Source organism: Labrus bergylta, chromosome 5 (genome assembly GCF_963930695.1).
Source record: "Labrus bergylta chromosome 5, fLabBer1.1, whole genome shotgun sequence".
NCBI classification, from domain to species: Eukaryota; Metazoa; Chordata; class Actinopteri; order Labriformes; family Labridae; genus Labrus; species Labrus bergylta.
This window is the reverse complement of record NC_089199.1, coordinates 28,810,938-28,827,883: the sequence shown is the minus strand read 5'-3', so window position 1 is coordinate 28,827,883 and position 16,946 is coordinate 28,810,938. Positions and strand designations below refer to the sequence as shown.

Genomic DNA, 16,946 nt, shown 5'->3' with positions numbered 1-16,946 from the left:
GTGTCCTAAAGTGTGTTTGTGTTTTTTTTTTTTTTTTTGCAGCGGTCTGGATAGGAGGAAAGGAGGAGAAGGCCAACACAGAAAAACAGAAAATGTCTCAGGTACACTGTCCTTCTCCTCTCTTTCTGTTTGCTTGTTTTGATGTAAATTCATATAATGCGATATTCGTTGCTATGTAAAAGGAGAACCTATTTTCCCATCATGTCTGATGATGACTTTATTTTATTGCAGCTGGAGAGAGCAGTGCCACTGAGAGTGGTGACGAGGAGGTATCCCCCTCCACCATCTCCTACACGGCCACCCAGCATACGCCCACCAGCATCAAACTGACTGTCAACAGGGTGAAGAGGAGCAAATCCAAAAAGAGGAAGAAGAGCACGGAGAAGGCCCGTGGAACGCCAAAGGGCAAGAAAGTCAAGGTAATGATACTGTAAGAACTGCGGATTAGCATCAGTCAAGAAATTGTTGAATGCTTCTGGAAAGCCCATTAAGGAACTCTTACAAGCTGCCCACATGATGACTTCCTCAATTTGGTTTCGATTGTAAAAGAGTTGCTGCTGTGTCTCAATATGGTTTCATTTTCTCTATTTCAGGCTTTCAGAGAGGGTTCAAGGAAGTCCATGAGGATGAAGGTAATATATCCAAGTCAATCTGACATATTTGACACTGACGTTTAGCATTTCTGTTAGCTCATGCTTCCCCCCTTTCTTTGTTCAGAACTCGACAACCGAAGCCAGTGTTTTAGACGAGAACACGGCAGAGGGGTGGGAGACGAAGATCCGCCAGTGGACGGACCAGTATGAGGAGGCTCTGGCAAACCAGTACAGTGCCGATGTCCAGACACTTCTCCAGCTTCATCGTACTGCCAGCAACACCGTTTCAAAGACTGAGAGCGGTGCCACACCACCTCCCTCCAACACACAGATCCACGCCTCTGTGGACACCATGGACACCATTAACCTCACGGAGCTGGCCTGTAATAACACAGTGCTGGGCTCACAGATGCAGGTCAGTCCCATACGTGCACTTTGACACCAAACGGTACATTAACTCAACTACTTTCACAAAGGATGCAATGAGATTAGCCAGTAATAATGAAGCCAATTAGTAATCTAAGAATTTAGTATGACTTGACCTGACTGGCTTGATTCTTACTGCAGTGACTTGCTTGAGACTTAAAGGTTGACACTTGCTTGTGACTTGTACATGTGTGACTTACTCCCATGTCTGCCTAATCAAAAAAGAACAAGAGAGCTTTAGCAAGATCACAACGTGTTTGCTCGTTTTTCAAAAAAAAAAAAAAAAAAAAAAAGCCCTGGCACATTTTTCCTGTCTCAAAGGGGAAATTCCCGCCTGTTTAAATCTTGGTCCCATTTTTACACACATGAGGGCCTCAATGACTAATAGGTTCAAACAGTTCAGGAATTGCTCCGATAGATTGCTTCTGCCAGCAACAGCAAGACAATCTTTAAGGGCTGCGACGTAATCTGAACCAGTGAATGTGACCGATTAACTAACACTCAGTAAACACGCTTTGTCTCACATTCTTATTAAAACCTTCTGACAACATTACAACAATTATCCCTACAGAGATGGACCGTTGTATTATTGTTAAAGGCTTTATTTGTTTTTACGAGCAACAGCCATAACAGCTCTCTCTTCAAAGCCACCTGCTTCCGTGCTTTTACTTCACATCAACACAGGACTGCGTACGTCTCTGTCTTCCTCAATGAGTTGTTTTGTCTGTGTTGTTGTGTGACTTTGGGGATCTAAAACAGATCGCAAATTACATAAATAATGTAGAGCTCCCAAATATAACCATTTGAGGAAGAGATAGAGTTGAGCCTCCTGTGGTCTGCAGCGTAAAATTACTCTTTTTGTCTGTAGAGTTTGGTGGCATAAAGAATATAATGCTTCAAGAAGAGCATCTTACTGTGGCTAAATGTGGAAATTTAGCATTTCTACACTTGAAATAACCCTTAATATACCATGTTTGAGCTCTGTCCGCATTTGCAAATGAGTAATGTAGTATCTGCTGTTTGTAGCTCCAGTTGGGGCGGGTAACACGGGTGCAGAAACACCGGAAGATCCTCCGAGCCGCCAAGACGCTGGAGCCAGACACGCTCATCATCGAGTATCGGGGGAAAGTCATGCTCAAGCAGCAGTTTGAAGTCAACGGGCACTTCTTCAAAAAGTAAGACATCATGGTTTTCTATTTTCCGTGAGTTACACCCACAAAGACTCCACTGTTGTGGAATTTGTTTTACTGGTTTTTCATACCATGTGTCCTCTTTCCTCTCCAGACCCTACCCATTTGTGCTGTTTTACTCAAAGTTTAATGATGTTGAGATGTGTGTTGATGCGAGGACGTTTGGAAACGATGCTCGCTTCATCAGGAGGTCGTGTACACCCAATGCTGAGGTCAGACACAAAGCTTCATGTTTGTCAGTTGTGTTTCCTTTCTGTTGTTTTGAGTTGTTTGTCCACTTTGACCTTAAGGGTTCTTTAATCAAACTTAAGATATCTACGGCGTGTGTTTCCTTCAAAAGGTCCGGCATATGATTGCTGAGGGCATGATCCATCTATGTATCTATGCTGTGAGTCAAATTACAAAGGACGCCGAGGTCACCATTGGATTTGACTACGAGTTCAATAGCTGGTGAGTAAAGCTCGATATTTTCCACCTGCCCTTAAACAAATCACTTGTTTGGGTGAAAGCATATTTTTAGCGGTATGTCATGTTCTCCAGTCTAATCCTCTCCTCTCTCATCACAAACTACCAGTAATTACAAAGTGGACTGTGCCTGCCACAAGGGCAACCAGAACTGCCCGGTGCAAAAGCACAACCTGAAGCCCAGGGAGAGCTTGCTGAGTCCGCCCTCCCTGCCGCCTCCCTCCTCTCTGGTCGGCGCTGAAACCCGACGGAGAAAAGCCCGGAGGAGAGAGCTGGAAGGCAGCACTTCTGGGGACAGCAACCAGACCCCGGACCAGATCCAGGAGGCCAAAGACAGCATCGGGACCAGTGATGCAGAGGTCTGTGTGAAAAATGGTTACACATAATAAAGTCTAAAAAAGGCATTCAGCTTCATTCAACCCCAAAAACAAGAGATCATGAAGCATTCTAAAAACTGGGAGTGTTTTAAAAAAGAAGTTTCTACCAGACAGCCGTTGGTGCTTGGATTTTATCTCCTAACATGTTGCTTTTCTTTACTATTAGGAGAGACTGCTGGACGAGGTGAAGGGGGAAGATGGAGAGGAAGGAGAGATAGATGAAAACGGGGTCGCAATCTCCAATAAAAAAGTAAAATGTTTTTGATATTTGTTCAACGTAATCATCGATTCCAGTACCAGCAATAAACAAAACAAACTGTGAAGTAAATGTTTCAGATATTTCATCCCCTCTTTTGTCTCTGACTTAATGTAGACATGTAACGCCCTGGAGAGACGGCGGAGGAGAGTGGGAGGAGCAGACGCAAAGGAGGAGGGTGTGGAAACTGAGGACGGGGCAGGAAACCCCGCAGGGAACACCGCCACACCCAGCAACGCCGGAGTAGGGATCAGCACGCGACGCGCCACCTACGTAATGGTCAGTGTGGAAAATCAAATCGAACTATCTGTTGATCTTTATTTCATCCATGATTTTCTAATATATGTAATTGAAACCTTCAATCACAGGACCCACCATCCAATGAAGAAAAGACTTCATTAAACAACCTGACCGCCCCAGCTGCTCCCCCTAAACCTGCACGACCAACCAAGCCCCGGCCCAAAAGTCGCATCTCCCGCTACCGGTCCAGCTCGTCCCAGCGTGCCCGGCGGCAGCGTCAAGCCCTCGCACAGCAGGCCGCCGCAATGGCAGCCACACCGTCGTCGGGTGATCAGGGTGCTGCTCTGGATGAAGAGGGATCTCAGGGCCCATACGGTGCTGAACAAGAAAACAGTTTAGGTCATCTCCTTGATGGAGATGGTCAGGGTCTGAACTGTATTAATAGAGGCAATTTGCGCTACCCCAAGACAAAGAAGGTAGGAGGCCGTAAGACTTTGTGGACATTATTCGTCTTGTTGTGTAGCTGTGTGAATTCAGAGCTGATGATGTGTATTTATTTCTGCTCTCAGTACCTGGTGACCGAATGGTTGAATGACAAGATACCTGCAGGGGACAAGATCCACCAAGACATGCCCGTTGAGCGCACGCTGCGGATAACCACCGACCCCACAGTGCTGGCCACCACCCTCAACATGCTGCCAGGCCTCTCCCACTCATCGCTCATCTGCACCACACCCAGACACTACGTTCGCTTCGGCTCCCCCTTCAACCCTGAGAGAAGCCGGCCGCGCCCGCTCCAAATGGACGGCACTTATGGCTGCTTTAAAAAGGTGAGAGATGCAGGAAGGTGTTACTAACAGGCCTTTAGAGAAATATGGTACATTTTTATACGTGACAAGTTTATCTGCAGAAATCTTAAAAATGTCTGAAATACAATTGGATGTATCAAAGCATGACAGTTCATTACAACATCATTCTACAAACGTTTCTTCTTTTGTAAAAATGGACTTTCATAGTTGTTGTGCTCCGTTTAATAAAGATACATTTTAATGTTCTTGGTCCGTCTTGTGTTTACTGTTTGTTTCTAACATCGCTGTTGTCTCATGCAGAGATGGTTGAAACAGCTGGAGGATGAGAGCTGCTCAGCGAGTGTGGAGGACGGCACAGAGTCAACCTCCTCCCAGCAAAGCACCAGTAGCAGATCCACCCCCAACCCCCTCTCCACTGGTATGTACATCCCCACCTCTGTCCATCTTCATCTGTTTTCACATGTGCACTCATGAAGATTTTAGCAAGACTGCTCCTGAAATCCTCCTCCTCTGGTCGCTCACACATGCACCTCAAAGGGGTACACTATTCCCGTCAGACAGGGCGGGGTGGGGGTCTTCTGAAGCAAGACGTGGTGTAAAAAGAAAATTAAAAGTTGAAAAGAAAAAGATCTCTGACTAAGATCCAAAATACTACATAGGGTGATGTCATTACAATCAAGAAAATAAAAACATTTTCCTGTTGATGCTTTACCCCTCTTTATTTTTCTCAAATCACAGAGGTTAACGCACCTTTCAAGAAGCGCCGTTCCAAGTATATATCAGAGATGACACCAGCACCGCTGGACCACCTGCTTCGCCCGCTGTCACCCATCACACCGCCGCTCCCAGACGACTCCCTCCACCGGCTGCTCCAAACCCCCTGTGGCTCCCTGCTGCCAAACGGCCTGGTCTACTCACCCATGCCCTCCCTGCCCGCCAGCCGCTGCAACACACCGCTGCAATTTGAGGTAAGGCGTCCATCCCAATCAACTCCCAAGATATATAAATAACGTCGCTGAGCTCACATGAATTAAAAAATACTGAGCACACTCAACCGTAATACAATATTTCAGATGCAAGACCACAACAAGACTAAAAAGAGACTGAAAAGTTAGCAGCTAAATGTCCTTCAAAGTTTGTTTTATCCGCGTAGAGCAGCAGCGTACAGATCAACAACGGACGCGTTCCAGCACTAGGACTTCATCAGCTTACTGGTCATTTAGCGTGCTGGCTTTTCTGTCCCTCTGAATTAAAAACTATCCATTACTATTTTTAAACAGAACCTCTAAATTCCTCTCTCAGACATCAATAGTGTTGCCAAATCCAAAGAACATTGAACTGAAACAGCTGTCCTACATTACCTTTTCCAACTTATAATGAGTTAATTGTATATAACCTGGGGGTGCAATAAGTACAATTTGGATCATAACTTTGAGTATTGGATTAGTATTGGTACTCGTTTTGATAAATCAAACTGTTAGGTGGGCTGATTCATCCTGTGAGTACTAAAAACCTAAATATTCGCACACTTCTTAAAAGTCTGCAAGAAGGGGGAGTGGTCTTTTCTCTTGTAGCCAGTTGGCGAGAGGTTGCTGCTGCGCTAACCGTGTATCTAAGAGACTCGAGTCCCTTTGGGTATATTTACTGTTTATAATTATATGGAAGTATATCTAGGGCACATTCTTAATTATGAGGATACACTACTGTTTGTATGCGGATTAACCTTTAAGGATTGACATCATTAAATCTGTTTTGGATTAAAGTCTTTGTTATGAATGTTTAGACTTTAATGAACCCAATTGGCTTTTAATTCGCCTGTGCAGGTTGTCTGAATATAGTTTTCTAATCTCCTTCGCTCGTCTGTTTAGAACATATCATCCCCTGAGGCGTCTCCAGTCCATCGACCAGAGTCCATCTCTCCTGAGGTTTGTTTACATCTCTCTTCTTCTCTCATGGACGCTTAATGCAAACAGTTTAATGCCTTCAATTCAAAATATGGCTTTTTAATGTTGTCCTCTCCCTCTTGTGTTTTATTCAGCCGTGTCTGCAGACGGACTTTGATGTCCCTCGGCCCCAGTTCCCCGACCTGTCCCTCCCCTGCAGCCTGGAGAGTCCCGTGGCTGTGACCTTAGACGATTTTTCCCTTCCCGGCGCCCCCTCAGGCCACGATTCGTCTTCTCTAGGGGCCAGTTCCCTAAACCCAGTGTCCTGCCCCTCATCGGACCTCAACCCTCAAAACAGGGAGCAGGCCTTCAGGACAGAGTTCAACCTCATATACACCTGCTCGCCCCTCAACGCAAACCTGGGAAACCCTGTTGCCACAGACCGCCGCCTCTCACAGTCGGAGGGAGGCTTTTCCCCGGCGGAGTCCTTCCACAGCTCTATAAGTGGCCAGGGGCTTATGGGAGACGTGGGCCCTGGCTCCATGTCACCCTACGGCGAGCCTCATTACGGGGGAGGCTACCCGGATAGTGGCACGCCTCCTCACACCAGCAACCCGCCACAAAAGAAGAAGGCAAGTTCTCCTCGTCTTAATTTGCGTGATAATCTGAACGGTTTTCAGGTAAATGTTGAAGCGTTGTATCTGTTCTCTCAGCCAGTGTGCTTTGTGCAAACTGATAAGCCAAACTTCATGATGTGCTTCTTCCCTTGCTCTGTCTTTGACCTTTGTCTGAAATATATGATTGGTCTTTTGTGTCAGCTGGTCAAATCCAAAAGCGACAAGCATTTAAAAACCGATTTAACCATTTTCTGTGTATACCTGATGATTTCCACTTTATAGCTTTGACCATTCCTCCTCCTCCTCCTCTTCCTCCTCCTCCTCCTCCTCCTTCCCTCTCCCCTCCTCCTCTCCTTCAGTCGTTGCTCCTTGAAACTTTTTGCCAAGTCTCTCTTCCACTTTTCTTCCAAGGCAGAGGGCCAACCAGCATACCATTAGTCTGCTGACAGGGAAGCCAGATTACCAGGCTATAGCTGTAAGAAGTGAATACAAGCCAGTACAAAATATGGTGAATATTCTCCCTACAACTACATCTTTAGAAGTGTGCATGTAAATATTGTTTCTCTGCATCTGCATACAACACCCACGCCATGCACCGACGGCTCCGCCCCCCCCTCCTCTCCCACGTACCTACATCAAATTATGACGCAGCAATTCCAAGTTACCTTTATGCCATTTCAGTCAAACTCATCAAAGAGTGTTAAAGGTTCATCCATTGCCTTCAGCACAAGAGGCCAATGGTTCATGAATTCTCATGATGGTCGTGAGATGAAGCCATGTGTGTCTTTGCTCCATCTCATCCATGGCTCGTTTTCAAACCGTGATCATCCATGTCTACTGGAAGCAGGGCTAAAACTTCCTAATGTTGGACATTAGAAAAGGTGACTAAAGGATGTGGCAAATGAAGGCTTCCTGGAGGTTTTGGAGGTTTTCCTAGAAGCAGGATTCATCAGTCTCTGCCTGCTAATTTAATGACAAGCTCCGCTACAACATGGGACTTTAGCTATATCACACATTAACCCAAATGTAAGGGCAGAATTAAAGAGTTGATCATGAAATAGATGTGATTTTTTTACAGGCAGCAATTTTAGCCCAGAACTCATGATGAACATTTCTAGTATAAATATAAGTATATATTTCTCTACAAGAGTAGACAATTTTTTGGAAATAACATTTATTAAATCTGTCGAATTTCTTCAACTCTAGTCGTCCTAGTAGTAGTCAGTAAATCAAAAACTCAAGAAGAAAAACAACTGAATCTACGGCTTTTAAACGCTTGTATTAAGCCTCTCTAATCTTTATATTCTGACCTCGTCTGACCCTTTAGACTGTCCACCTGCCCGTCTACCTGCCCGCATTTCTTTATTTGAATCCCCACTCCCTAAGTAGCATCTACTCTTCCTGGGCTCCACTCGACCAAACAAAAACTAAAATCCACAGATATGACATTATTCAAAGATCAAGGCAGAACAGAAAAAGACAAACACAGCAATAATAATTAACAACAGTAATGATAACAACTCAATAACAGGCAAAGTACAAATCAAGAAGATAAAGATGAACCTATTGTAAATCATACAGGTCATCTCTCATGTGCCCACATTACATCTACACAATCAATAAAATACAGTTTTTGACGAACTCTTATAATTGTTGTTTCTGCTTAAAACAATGTAAAGCAACATGTTGGCCAATAAGACTGTTCACAAGTTTAATAATAGTTATGGTTCTCAATAGCGATTTATATAAAAATGGAGATCCTTATCTTCTGAGATTTGAAATAGATTCATAACTGGTCTGATCAGTCACTCTCTGCTAAGTGCTAAGGCTAGCTCTTTAACTCAGTAGAATGCCAAATAGAGCAACAAGAAATTCAGCCAGTCTCACAGATGACTGGAGTAGATCCTGAAGTATGTACTCATTCAAAAATATACTTTGAATCATGAATCCAGAATGGTTTTGAATCCAAAATAGATTCTAAATCGACTCGTGAGACACCTCCCAGCCCTAGTTCTCAAAGACGTTGATTTTTATTATCAGTAATGTTTCCCTTCAAACTGTGTTTCAGCGGTACAGAAAGAGGAGACTCATCAGAGACTTTTCTGATGCAAAGCTGCAGCTTCAGTTCCACCTGAAGTTCTCAAAGTGACGAAACAAACATAACACATAAATATCTGAAGCATGTAGAGAAGCAACTAATCATTACTTTAGATTTCCAGTAACCCATGGACTCTTAATTCAGCATCACAAATGACACTTCACTTTGAAGAAGCTGGAGCCACCAAATGTTTGACTTTTTTTTTTGCTTGAAAAATGTGCAAAACGCTTCGTTGATGACAATCCTCTTCACAAACTGACCAGGTGTTGGTTACAGACGCAGGTCAAATGTGTCCAAGAAATGCCTCAATGCAAATATAGCAGGAGACCCACTGGATCACTACACACCTGAGTGGCAACTGTTGGCTGGTGGTTTTGGTAATTTCCCAACCCTGACAAATGTCCCGACGACAACACAGCTGATCTCTGCCTACTCCTGTAAATATAATCTTAATGTCAGGATGCAGAAAAGAGCCGTCCATGTCAGGATACGACCTGCTGTCATTATCCTGCTCCCCTGCCTCTTTCATATCCTCCATATTTTCTGTATCATGCCAGCATTAAACCAGGAAGAGTGCTTTCATTCTCATTGTCAATAGTGGAGGTGTGTGTATAAAATGTTGGTGTGTGTGTGTGTGTGAGTGTGTGTGTGTGTGTGTGTGTGTGTGCTCGATCTCTCTGTGGATATCTGTGTTTGTGTCATTGTTATTTCGGCGTGGTTGCATCATTGCGTGGTGCATTTTCAAGTTGCCTGCTCTGTCGTCGACGCTTCAGCTGCTGTATGTTACTAACATTCAGAACACACATTTTTTATACAGTTTGACGGATTCTTCGAGTAGATTAACGGAATGAAACAGGGATGCATAGTGTCTTTTTTTTCCATGTTAAAGGTTATCTCCGTGGTAACGAAGGTTTGTCATATTGAATGTTTGTGTAAGCGCTGTTTCCAGGTGAGTCCTCTCTGGTGTGGTGCATGCGGTCTGCCCATCACTCAGTGAAGTTTTTTGGTGAATGATGCAGCCCAGCATCGGTGTGAATGACATGAAGTTGTGTGTCAGACCTGCAGATCAGACTGTGTCAGTCCCACATCGTTAACACTCCTTCTCCCTCTGCGGCCGCAGGTGTCTTTGCTGGAGTACCGTAAGAGGAAGCAGGGCAGCGGGCGCGACCTGGAGCCAATCGGAAACAGCTCGTCTAGGGGCGGCACCCCCACCCGGCCCAGCTCCCACTACAGCCAGGACTCCCATCATCCCCATCCTCATCCTCATCCTCATCCACATCCCCATACCCATCCTCATCAGCAGATGCAGATGCAGCCCCTGGCCTCCCCACAGAGCTCCTCCTTCAGCTCCGCAGCACACACACCCTCCATCCCACAGGTAGAGGAGGTCAGCCCTCCTGACCACCAGGGCTCGTCAGGGCAGCCCAGACGCCAGGACAACAACCAGTGGTGAGAGGCCGACTATGATCTAAGTTCAAGGCTGAATCCAAATGTCCGCACTCAGTTATACACACTGTGATGCCTTCACTGTCTTACTGTTAAGTCTACAGTGGTGTGAGAATGCATGGCTTTATAAACTACACAGTAGGCCTTCAGGAAATTAGAAAAATATCCAATAACATTTTTCAGTTTTACGATCTGAAGTGGGATTTGCAACATGACACTCCTGAATCCAGATGAATCCTAAAGTCTTAGTTTTCTTCACCATGGAACAGTTAGATAGCTACCTAAAGCTTCATCTGGCTGCATGGAAATGTTGTTAAAGCATGAACGTTATATCCATCAGTTAAAAAGGGTTTTATATTACCCGAGTTTTATGTGCTCGGGTAATAATGACATTCTGATTCATTTAACTGCCCTAATAGATGCAGACTCAAAGGCAACAATATCAAATACCGGTACTAATATGGATCCATAAACATTTCACTCTGTCATCATTTTCCTAAAAATAACTTCTGGTGATGTTTTAATAAAATTAACATTGAACACATTCATTCTCAGTGCTTTGGGTTTTCATGATCCTCGACCTAAGATACAGATCTGATGTGTAGTTTCATTTTTTATTGTTATTTAATCAGTGAGGTTTCATGCTAAAGCCTGCTCCAAATGGTTCTCGCTCAAAGATCATTTAGGCCTCTTCTCTTGAGAGCTGGATTTCAGAACATGCGTAAAATAATGTTCCTCAACTGAGACAGTGCAGAAGACGATATTCAGGCGTCTTTCAGTGCATCTCCCAGTGAATGTTTTAAGAAGTAAATTTGAACACATATTGATATATTCAGTCATATTTTAAAGCTTGGTGATGGTATTCAGGATATTTATGAAAATGTTCAGTTCACTGGAAGATAACCTGTCTATTCATATCTCTTCCTAGGATGGTTCCCACGACTGTTGAACGTCTCAGGGAAGGTCAGGGGGTTCTGGAGCGAGTGCTACGAAGCATCAAGATGGAGCGTAATTACAAGAGGGGTGACGGCTCTACAGAGAAGGAGTCTGGTATGAAGCCCTCATCATAGAATACTAGAATAACACAGTATGCTATCTTAATAAGAATCATTCAAATATGTTGTGCATCAACTTCCAGATGCAGATCGATACGACATGCCGGCGGCGTCCATGGCCTCTCCCATGAAGAGTCCTCATAGATACAGTCCCTCTGTGTACCAGGTACCCCATACAAACCATTTATCATCTTTTCCCCAGAGTATTTGTTTGTGACAATGATATTTGTTTTAGTGTCTATTTCTGTGTTGCTTTTAAGATCCAATATTCTCTCAACTTCAACGACAGCATTCACATTTGACTTTAAATTGTGGCCAAATATTCATTTTGAATTTAGAATTGATGGAAAAATATTCAATTTTTGAGCCACTATATTTTAAAGATGGTGTTTGCATATCAAACTCTCTAACAAAGTGGGAGAAGAAATCAAGTACACCGCTTGCTCTGCATCACCAATTTATAAGAAAAGAAATCACAACGTTTCGGTTATGCTTAGCAAGAGTTGTGTGCAGGATGTTTTCTTTTCAACGTGACCTACAATATTAACATTAACATTCAAATGTAAAGTATGGATCCTACATTTTCATCTGCTGTTATCGTCTCCTGCTAGTTAATAATCCGTTCCATTGTAGGACACTTAGTAAACTCCTGATTAGCCTTCATCACTAGTTCAGTATTTAGTCCATGCAGTCTAAACATTTGTCAGTCAAAATCCGATCTACTGAAGCCAGATGTTTTACTCTCATACTCGGCCATGAGCCCCCACTGTGAGTCTGACATTTAAACATTAATGGCTCCTTTCTCACTGTCTGTGGTCACGTCTTCATCCAGTGAAGTAACAGACTGAAGTTTAGTTAGGAGCAGCTCAGATGACAAGCTAAGGAGCATTCAAGAAGCACAGATTCTAAACATGAAACTATTTTGTGCAGTCTTCACCACTTGTCTCACAGAGTTTTTGTTTTAGTGATGAGGAGAGCTCTGCAGATAATTTGTCTCCTTGTGGACTGAAAGTGTCAGTTTAAGAGAATCACAGTCATGTTGTGGTTGACTTGCTTCTTACACGTCGACCCTGCCATAAAAAAACAAGTGCAGAGATAAAAATAACAAATGAATGGTTATGTAACTGACAGCACTGATGATTTAAATCTCCATCTTTTATGGGGCAACAATCACTACATAGATAAACAGATATTTATTCACTTTGTTATAAAAGTCCTGAAGTGACCAGCGTCATGAATACTTGCATGATGTAATCACAAATGTCTTCCAGGTCACTTCCTGCTGTTAACATGTGACCTAACATGCAGCCTCAGAAATAGTGTCATTGTCACAAACGAGTGTGTGTTTGTGTGTGTTTGTGTGTGTTCAGTCATCAGAAAGCCACCGTCAGACCGACAGCCCGTCATTCCTCCAGCAAACCTCCAACTCTCCATTCCGGGGTTCCTGCAGTCCCTCATCGGGCCAGAGCTTCCATCCGCGCCTCTCCTCGTCTCACCCAGGAATGTCCCAGGACCATCACCCTCCTCCCTCCTACCCCAGTCACCCCACAACCTCCTCCTCCTCAGACTCCAGGCCACCAGGGGGCTCCCTTCACCAGCACAGCGGCAGCAGCAGTAGCGTGGACGGGAGCCACGGCTACAGCAACAGCCACTTAAAAGCAAGCCTTTTGAACAGCGGCGGCCTGGTGGGGTCTCCCAGCCCGGGACCCAGGGCTCATGGGCAGACTAAACTAGACTCAGGCGCCCAGGCCTCCAGAGGGAGTCAGCCGCAGGGGTCACGTAGCCTGAAGTCCGGCAGCCCTGGACAGACAACGCTGCAGGCCGGCTCCAGGCTGCTGTCGGCCTCTGGACAGACACACTATCCACAGAGAGGGACGAGCCTCAGCCAGTTCCAGCACTCCCCCCTCCAGGGACCCGGAGTAAGGACACAGTCAGGAAGCTTTTAGGACCTTTGTCGAGTGTGCGTATGTATGAGTGTTGGTGTGTGTGTGTGCGCGCGAGTGTGTGTGACGCTGTGTACCTCCTCGACCCCGTGAAGCTGCGTTGAAATGGGGCTCAGGGAGTTTGGGGAGGGGAAAATGTACAGACCTAAGAGAAGCAAGGACTTCTTCACGGATTTCTCCTTTTCTTATTTTCTGTCTCTTCCTTCTTTATTTTCAGAAAAACTTTTAAAAAAAAGAAAAAAATGACCACGTTCTGCTCAAAACTGATCGTTGACTCTGGACGTCATTACAGAATCAGTGGAAAAAAAGTGATTTGGACTCTGAAAAAAACCCAAGAAATCACATGTAACTTGAAATTTTCCCCCCCAGTGTTTCCTCATGTGCCGGACTGTGCAAACAGGCTCTATTATGTCTGGAAAGTACAAACTTCCACACAAATGTCTGTACAAAGTTATAAAAAGTCGTACCTGTTGTCATGGTACCCAGGTTGGATAAATGCTGAGATGTAACTGAAAGCAAGAGTTGTTTTATTTTTGTTTTGTCAGCGTTCCATTTTTTTTTTTTTTTTCTGATTTGGCACGTTGCTGAGTCTGTGCTGCAGTAAACAAGTGTTTGATTTTGGAAAGGGGGAGGGGAGGGGGGATGATGCAAGCAAAAGCGACACGTTAATCATCCGTTTTAAAGATGCATTAGAGAGGCGGGGGGGGGGGAGGGGGGGGAGGAGGGGGTTTCTCCACCCCGATAGGATCATTCCATATGATTACCAGCTTCTGTGTCCTCACAGCGGACGCAGAAAAAACAGCCCCGTGTTTGGTTTTCTTCGAGGTTCTCCGTCTGTTCAGATATTCTGTTGATTTGGGATCTCTTCTGTTCTCTCATCCCCACTGGACTTGTTTTTGTTTTCACATTAGGACTACTTCACTGTAGACTTCTGATATTGTACTTGAGACATACAGGTCTTATGATTCATGGTGCTGCATTCTTGTTTTTTTGTTTTTTTTCTGTTCCAATAAATTTGAAATCCAGTTATGTTCCCCACGTACGGCTGCATTCATCTTGTCATTATATTTTCTGTTCCTCCAAATTCATACCAATCAGAAATCATAGGGGTGGGGATGCATGAGTCTGCAGGATGTCTTTAAATATAGATGTGTTTATGTTTCTGACCAATCCTTTCATTCCGAGGAGGTGAAGGGCTCTCTGAGGGAGAGTTTGGATTGTTGGTGTGGAAAAAAAAAACAAAACAAAAAAGCTGCTAAGTTCTCCTGTGAGAGCTGCCTCCCTTTTTCCCCCACACAATGCTGTATTTTGTTTTTGGTCTTTCCTTTCGAACCCACCCCCCCCCTCTCCCCCCTCCCCGAGCCTCACAAACAGACTTGTAAGAAGGAGACAGCTCCCCTGAGCGCAGCGCTGGGACCTCAGAACGATGTTAAGCTGGCAGCACGGCGGCAGCGGCTGCAGCAGCAGGAGTCGCCCTCTCTCTCTCCTCCCGATGAAACTTTTGTTTTGAAGTGGGGGGAACAAAAACAGACGCATTTGTGTGAAGACTTCAAAGACCGAGGGGCCCCCCCGTCATGAGGCAGGACCCAAGAAACCCCCAAAAGTCCAAGTCGACATAACACACAGAAGAGTTCTCCTCGTGTTACATGAATGTTTGAAGTTGTGACCCAAACTGAACCAGCACCTTAGAATGAAAGAAATACAACCTACAAAGACAAACTAGGAAAACATGTATGACTCTGTGTACTTGTACAGAAAGAAATGTGATATAGACTTGTATGGAGAAAATATAGTACACTGAACTTATCGCATGACTTTTTGTTTTTAGGGTCTGAGTGACCGACCGTGTCAGTAGGTTGGAAGCTAATCTGTGAGTCTATTCCTCCGAAATACCGGACGCTGCATTCTCTCTCTCTCCCTCTCTCTCTCTAGCTCTCTTCATCTCTCTCTGTCTCTCTCTCCCCCTCTCTCTAGCTCTCTTCATCTCTCTCTGTCTCTCTCTCCCTCTCTCTCCCTCTCTCTCCCCCTCTCTCTAGCTCTCTTCATCTCTCTCTCCCTCTCTCTCTTCATCTTTCTCCCTCTCTCTCTCCCCCTCTCTCTCTCTCTCTCTTCATCTCTCTCTGTCTCTCTCTCTCCCTCTCTCTCTCTTCATCTCTCTCTCCCTCTCTGTCTCCTTCTCTTTCTCTTAATCTCTCTCCCTCTATCTCACTCCCTCTCTCTCTCCATCTCTCTCTGTCTCTCTCTCCCTCTTTCTCTCCATCTCTCTCTCTGTCTCTCTCTCCCTTTCTCTCTCTTCATCTCTCTCCCTCTCTGTCTCTCTCTCTCTCTCCCTCCATCTCTCTCTCTCCATCTCTCTCTATCTCTCCCTCTCCATCTCTCTCTGTCTCTCTCTCTCTCTCTCTCTCTCTCTCTCTCTCTCTCTCTCTGTTAGTTTTGGTTTGATTTTTACACAGATCATAGAAATCATTATTTCAGTCCCCCCCCCACAAAAGGTTTAAGAAGCAAGAAATGTAATGCATTTTGATAATAAAACAAATCATGATGGTAATGTATTTTGGAAACTACCATTGTGATGTGTCATTTGAGGGAGTCGCTCTTGTGTTTTCGCTGACGTCAGCACGGTCTTCTGACTTCTGTGTGCTTTTAACACTGCAGGACACACCGACACATTCACACACTGATGACAGGCTGCTGTGTAAAGTGTAAATCTCAATCATACACATTCATACGCTGCCGACAAAGGGAGCAACTTGGGGTTAAGCGTCTTGCCCAGGGACACATTGGACATGTGGCTGCAGGAGCTGGGGATCGAACCCACGACCTTCCTGTTGAGAGACGACCGACTCTACCACTAAACCTAAACCATTCCTTCTGCAACCAAACATTTAAATTCCCTTCAAATACAGTCCAGTCTAGTAAAGTAACACATCAATCTTCTAATCTCTAATAGATTAAAGAGAATAAAAAATGGTCTTTTTGTACTTTTTAAGTTTAAGGTAAATGTACGTAACACATCATAAATGAATTAAATACACATTAAATTACAACAGTCTTCAGTCAAAAGAACATTCAAGTATTTTCTTCTTTAATCGTGTTGGGCTGGTTTCCTTATGAAGCATCAGTTCTGCTTTTATCCACCAGAGGGAGACATTGAGCTACAGAAGAAGAAATGACTACTTACAAATGGACAGGTCTACTTGTGATTATTCTCTTCCTCTTTGGATTTGATTAGGAAGAGGGGGGATTACAGGTATGAACTTTAATTTGGTGTCTCATTTCAAAGGTTCAAAATCAAAGTGGAAATGTAAGCTTTGTTCATGCATCGGCTATAAGAAGCTTAAATAACAAACACAGAAAGTTAGATTTTTTTTTTAGCCCGAGAGAAAATGTAAGAGTAAAATTACTGATCTGTTAGAGCGAGTCCTTCTGTAATATATTTCAGGAATAAAGGTGCCTAATTGCCATATTTTAGCATTCAGAGAATTAAAGCCAAATCTAAAGAATGAATTTGAAGTGTCGATTAAAAAATGCCAATCTTCAATCAGAGG

The 16,946-nt window shown here is 44.3% G+C and overlaps 1 protein-coding gene across 3 annotated transcripts in view; it reads left to right on the top strand.

The window, feature by feature from the left end:
• Positions 1–14,440, top strand: part of setd5 (SET domain containing 5) — a 35,107-nt gene extending 20,667 nt beyond the window's left edge. For 2 of the 3 annotated variants that reach the window (XM_020639560.3, XM_065955366.1), the window contains exons 5-25: positions 43–101; positions 232–419; positions 594–632; positions 718–1,008; positions 2,046–2,194; positions 2,304–2,421; positions 2,550–2,659; positions 2,784–3,033; positions 3,218–3,301; positions 3,425–3,586; positions 3,676–4,023; positions 4,117–4,377; positions 4,657–4,774; positions 5,095–5,324; positions 6,225–6,281; positions 6,395–6,871; positions 7,272–7,364; positions 10,075–10,403; positions 11,329–11,450; positions 11,539–11,621; positions 12,826–14,440. In XM_020639560.3, the coding sequence (XP_020495216.2) occupies positions 43–101; positions 232–419; positions 594–632; positions 718–1,008; positions 2,046–2,194; positions 2,304–2,421; positions 2,550–2,659; positions 2,784–3,033; positions 3,218–3,301; positions 3,425–3,586; positions 3,676–4,023; positions 4,117–4,377; positions 4,657–4,774; positions 5,095–5,324; positions 6,225–6,281; positions 6,395–6,871; positions 7,272–7,364; positions 10,075–10,403; positions 11,329–11,450; positions 11,539–11,621; positions 12,826–13,401 (4,144 nt within the window). In that variant the 3' untranslated portion in view covers positions 13,402–14,440. The remainder of the gene's footprint in view (positions 1–42; positions 102–231; positions 420–593; positions 633–717; positions 1,009–2,045; positions 2,195–2,303; positions 2,422–2,549; positions 2,660–2,783; positions 3,034–3,217; positions 3,302–3,424; positions 3,587–3,675; positions 4,024–4,116; positions 4,378–4,656; positions 4,775–5,094; positions 5,325–6,224; positions 6,282–6,394; positions 6,872–7,271; positions 7,365–10,074; positions 10,404–11,328; positions 11,451–11,538; positions 11,622–12,825) is intronic. The other variant, XM_065955367.1, reaches the window with a different exon arrangement.
• The last annotated feature ends 2,506 nt before the right edge of the window (positions 14,441–16,946 follow it).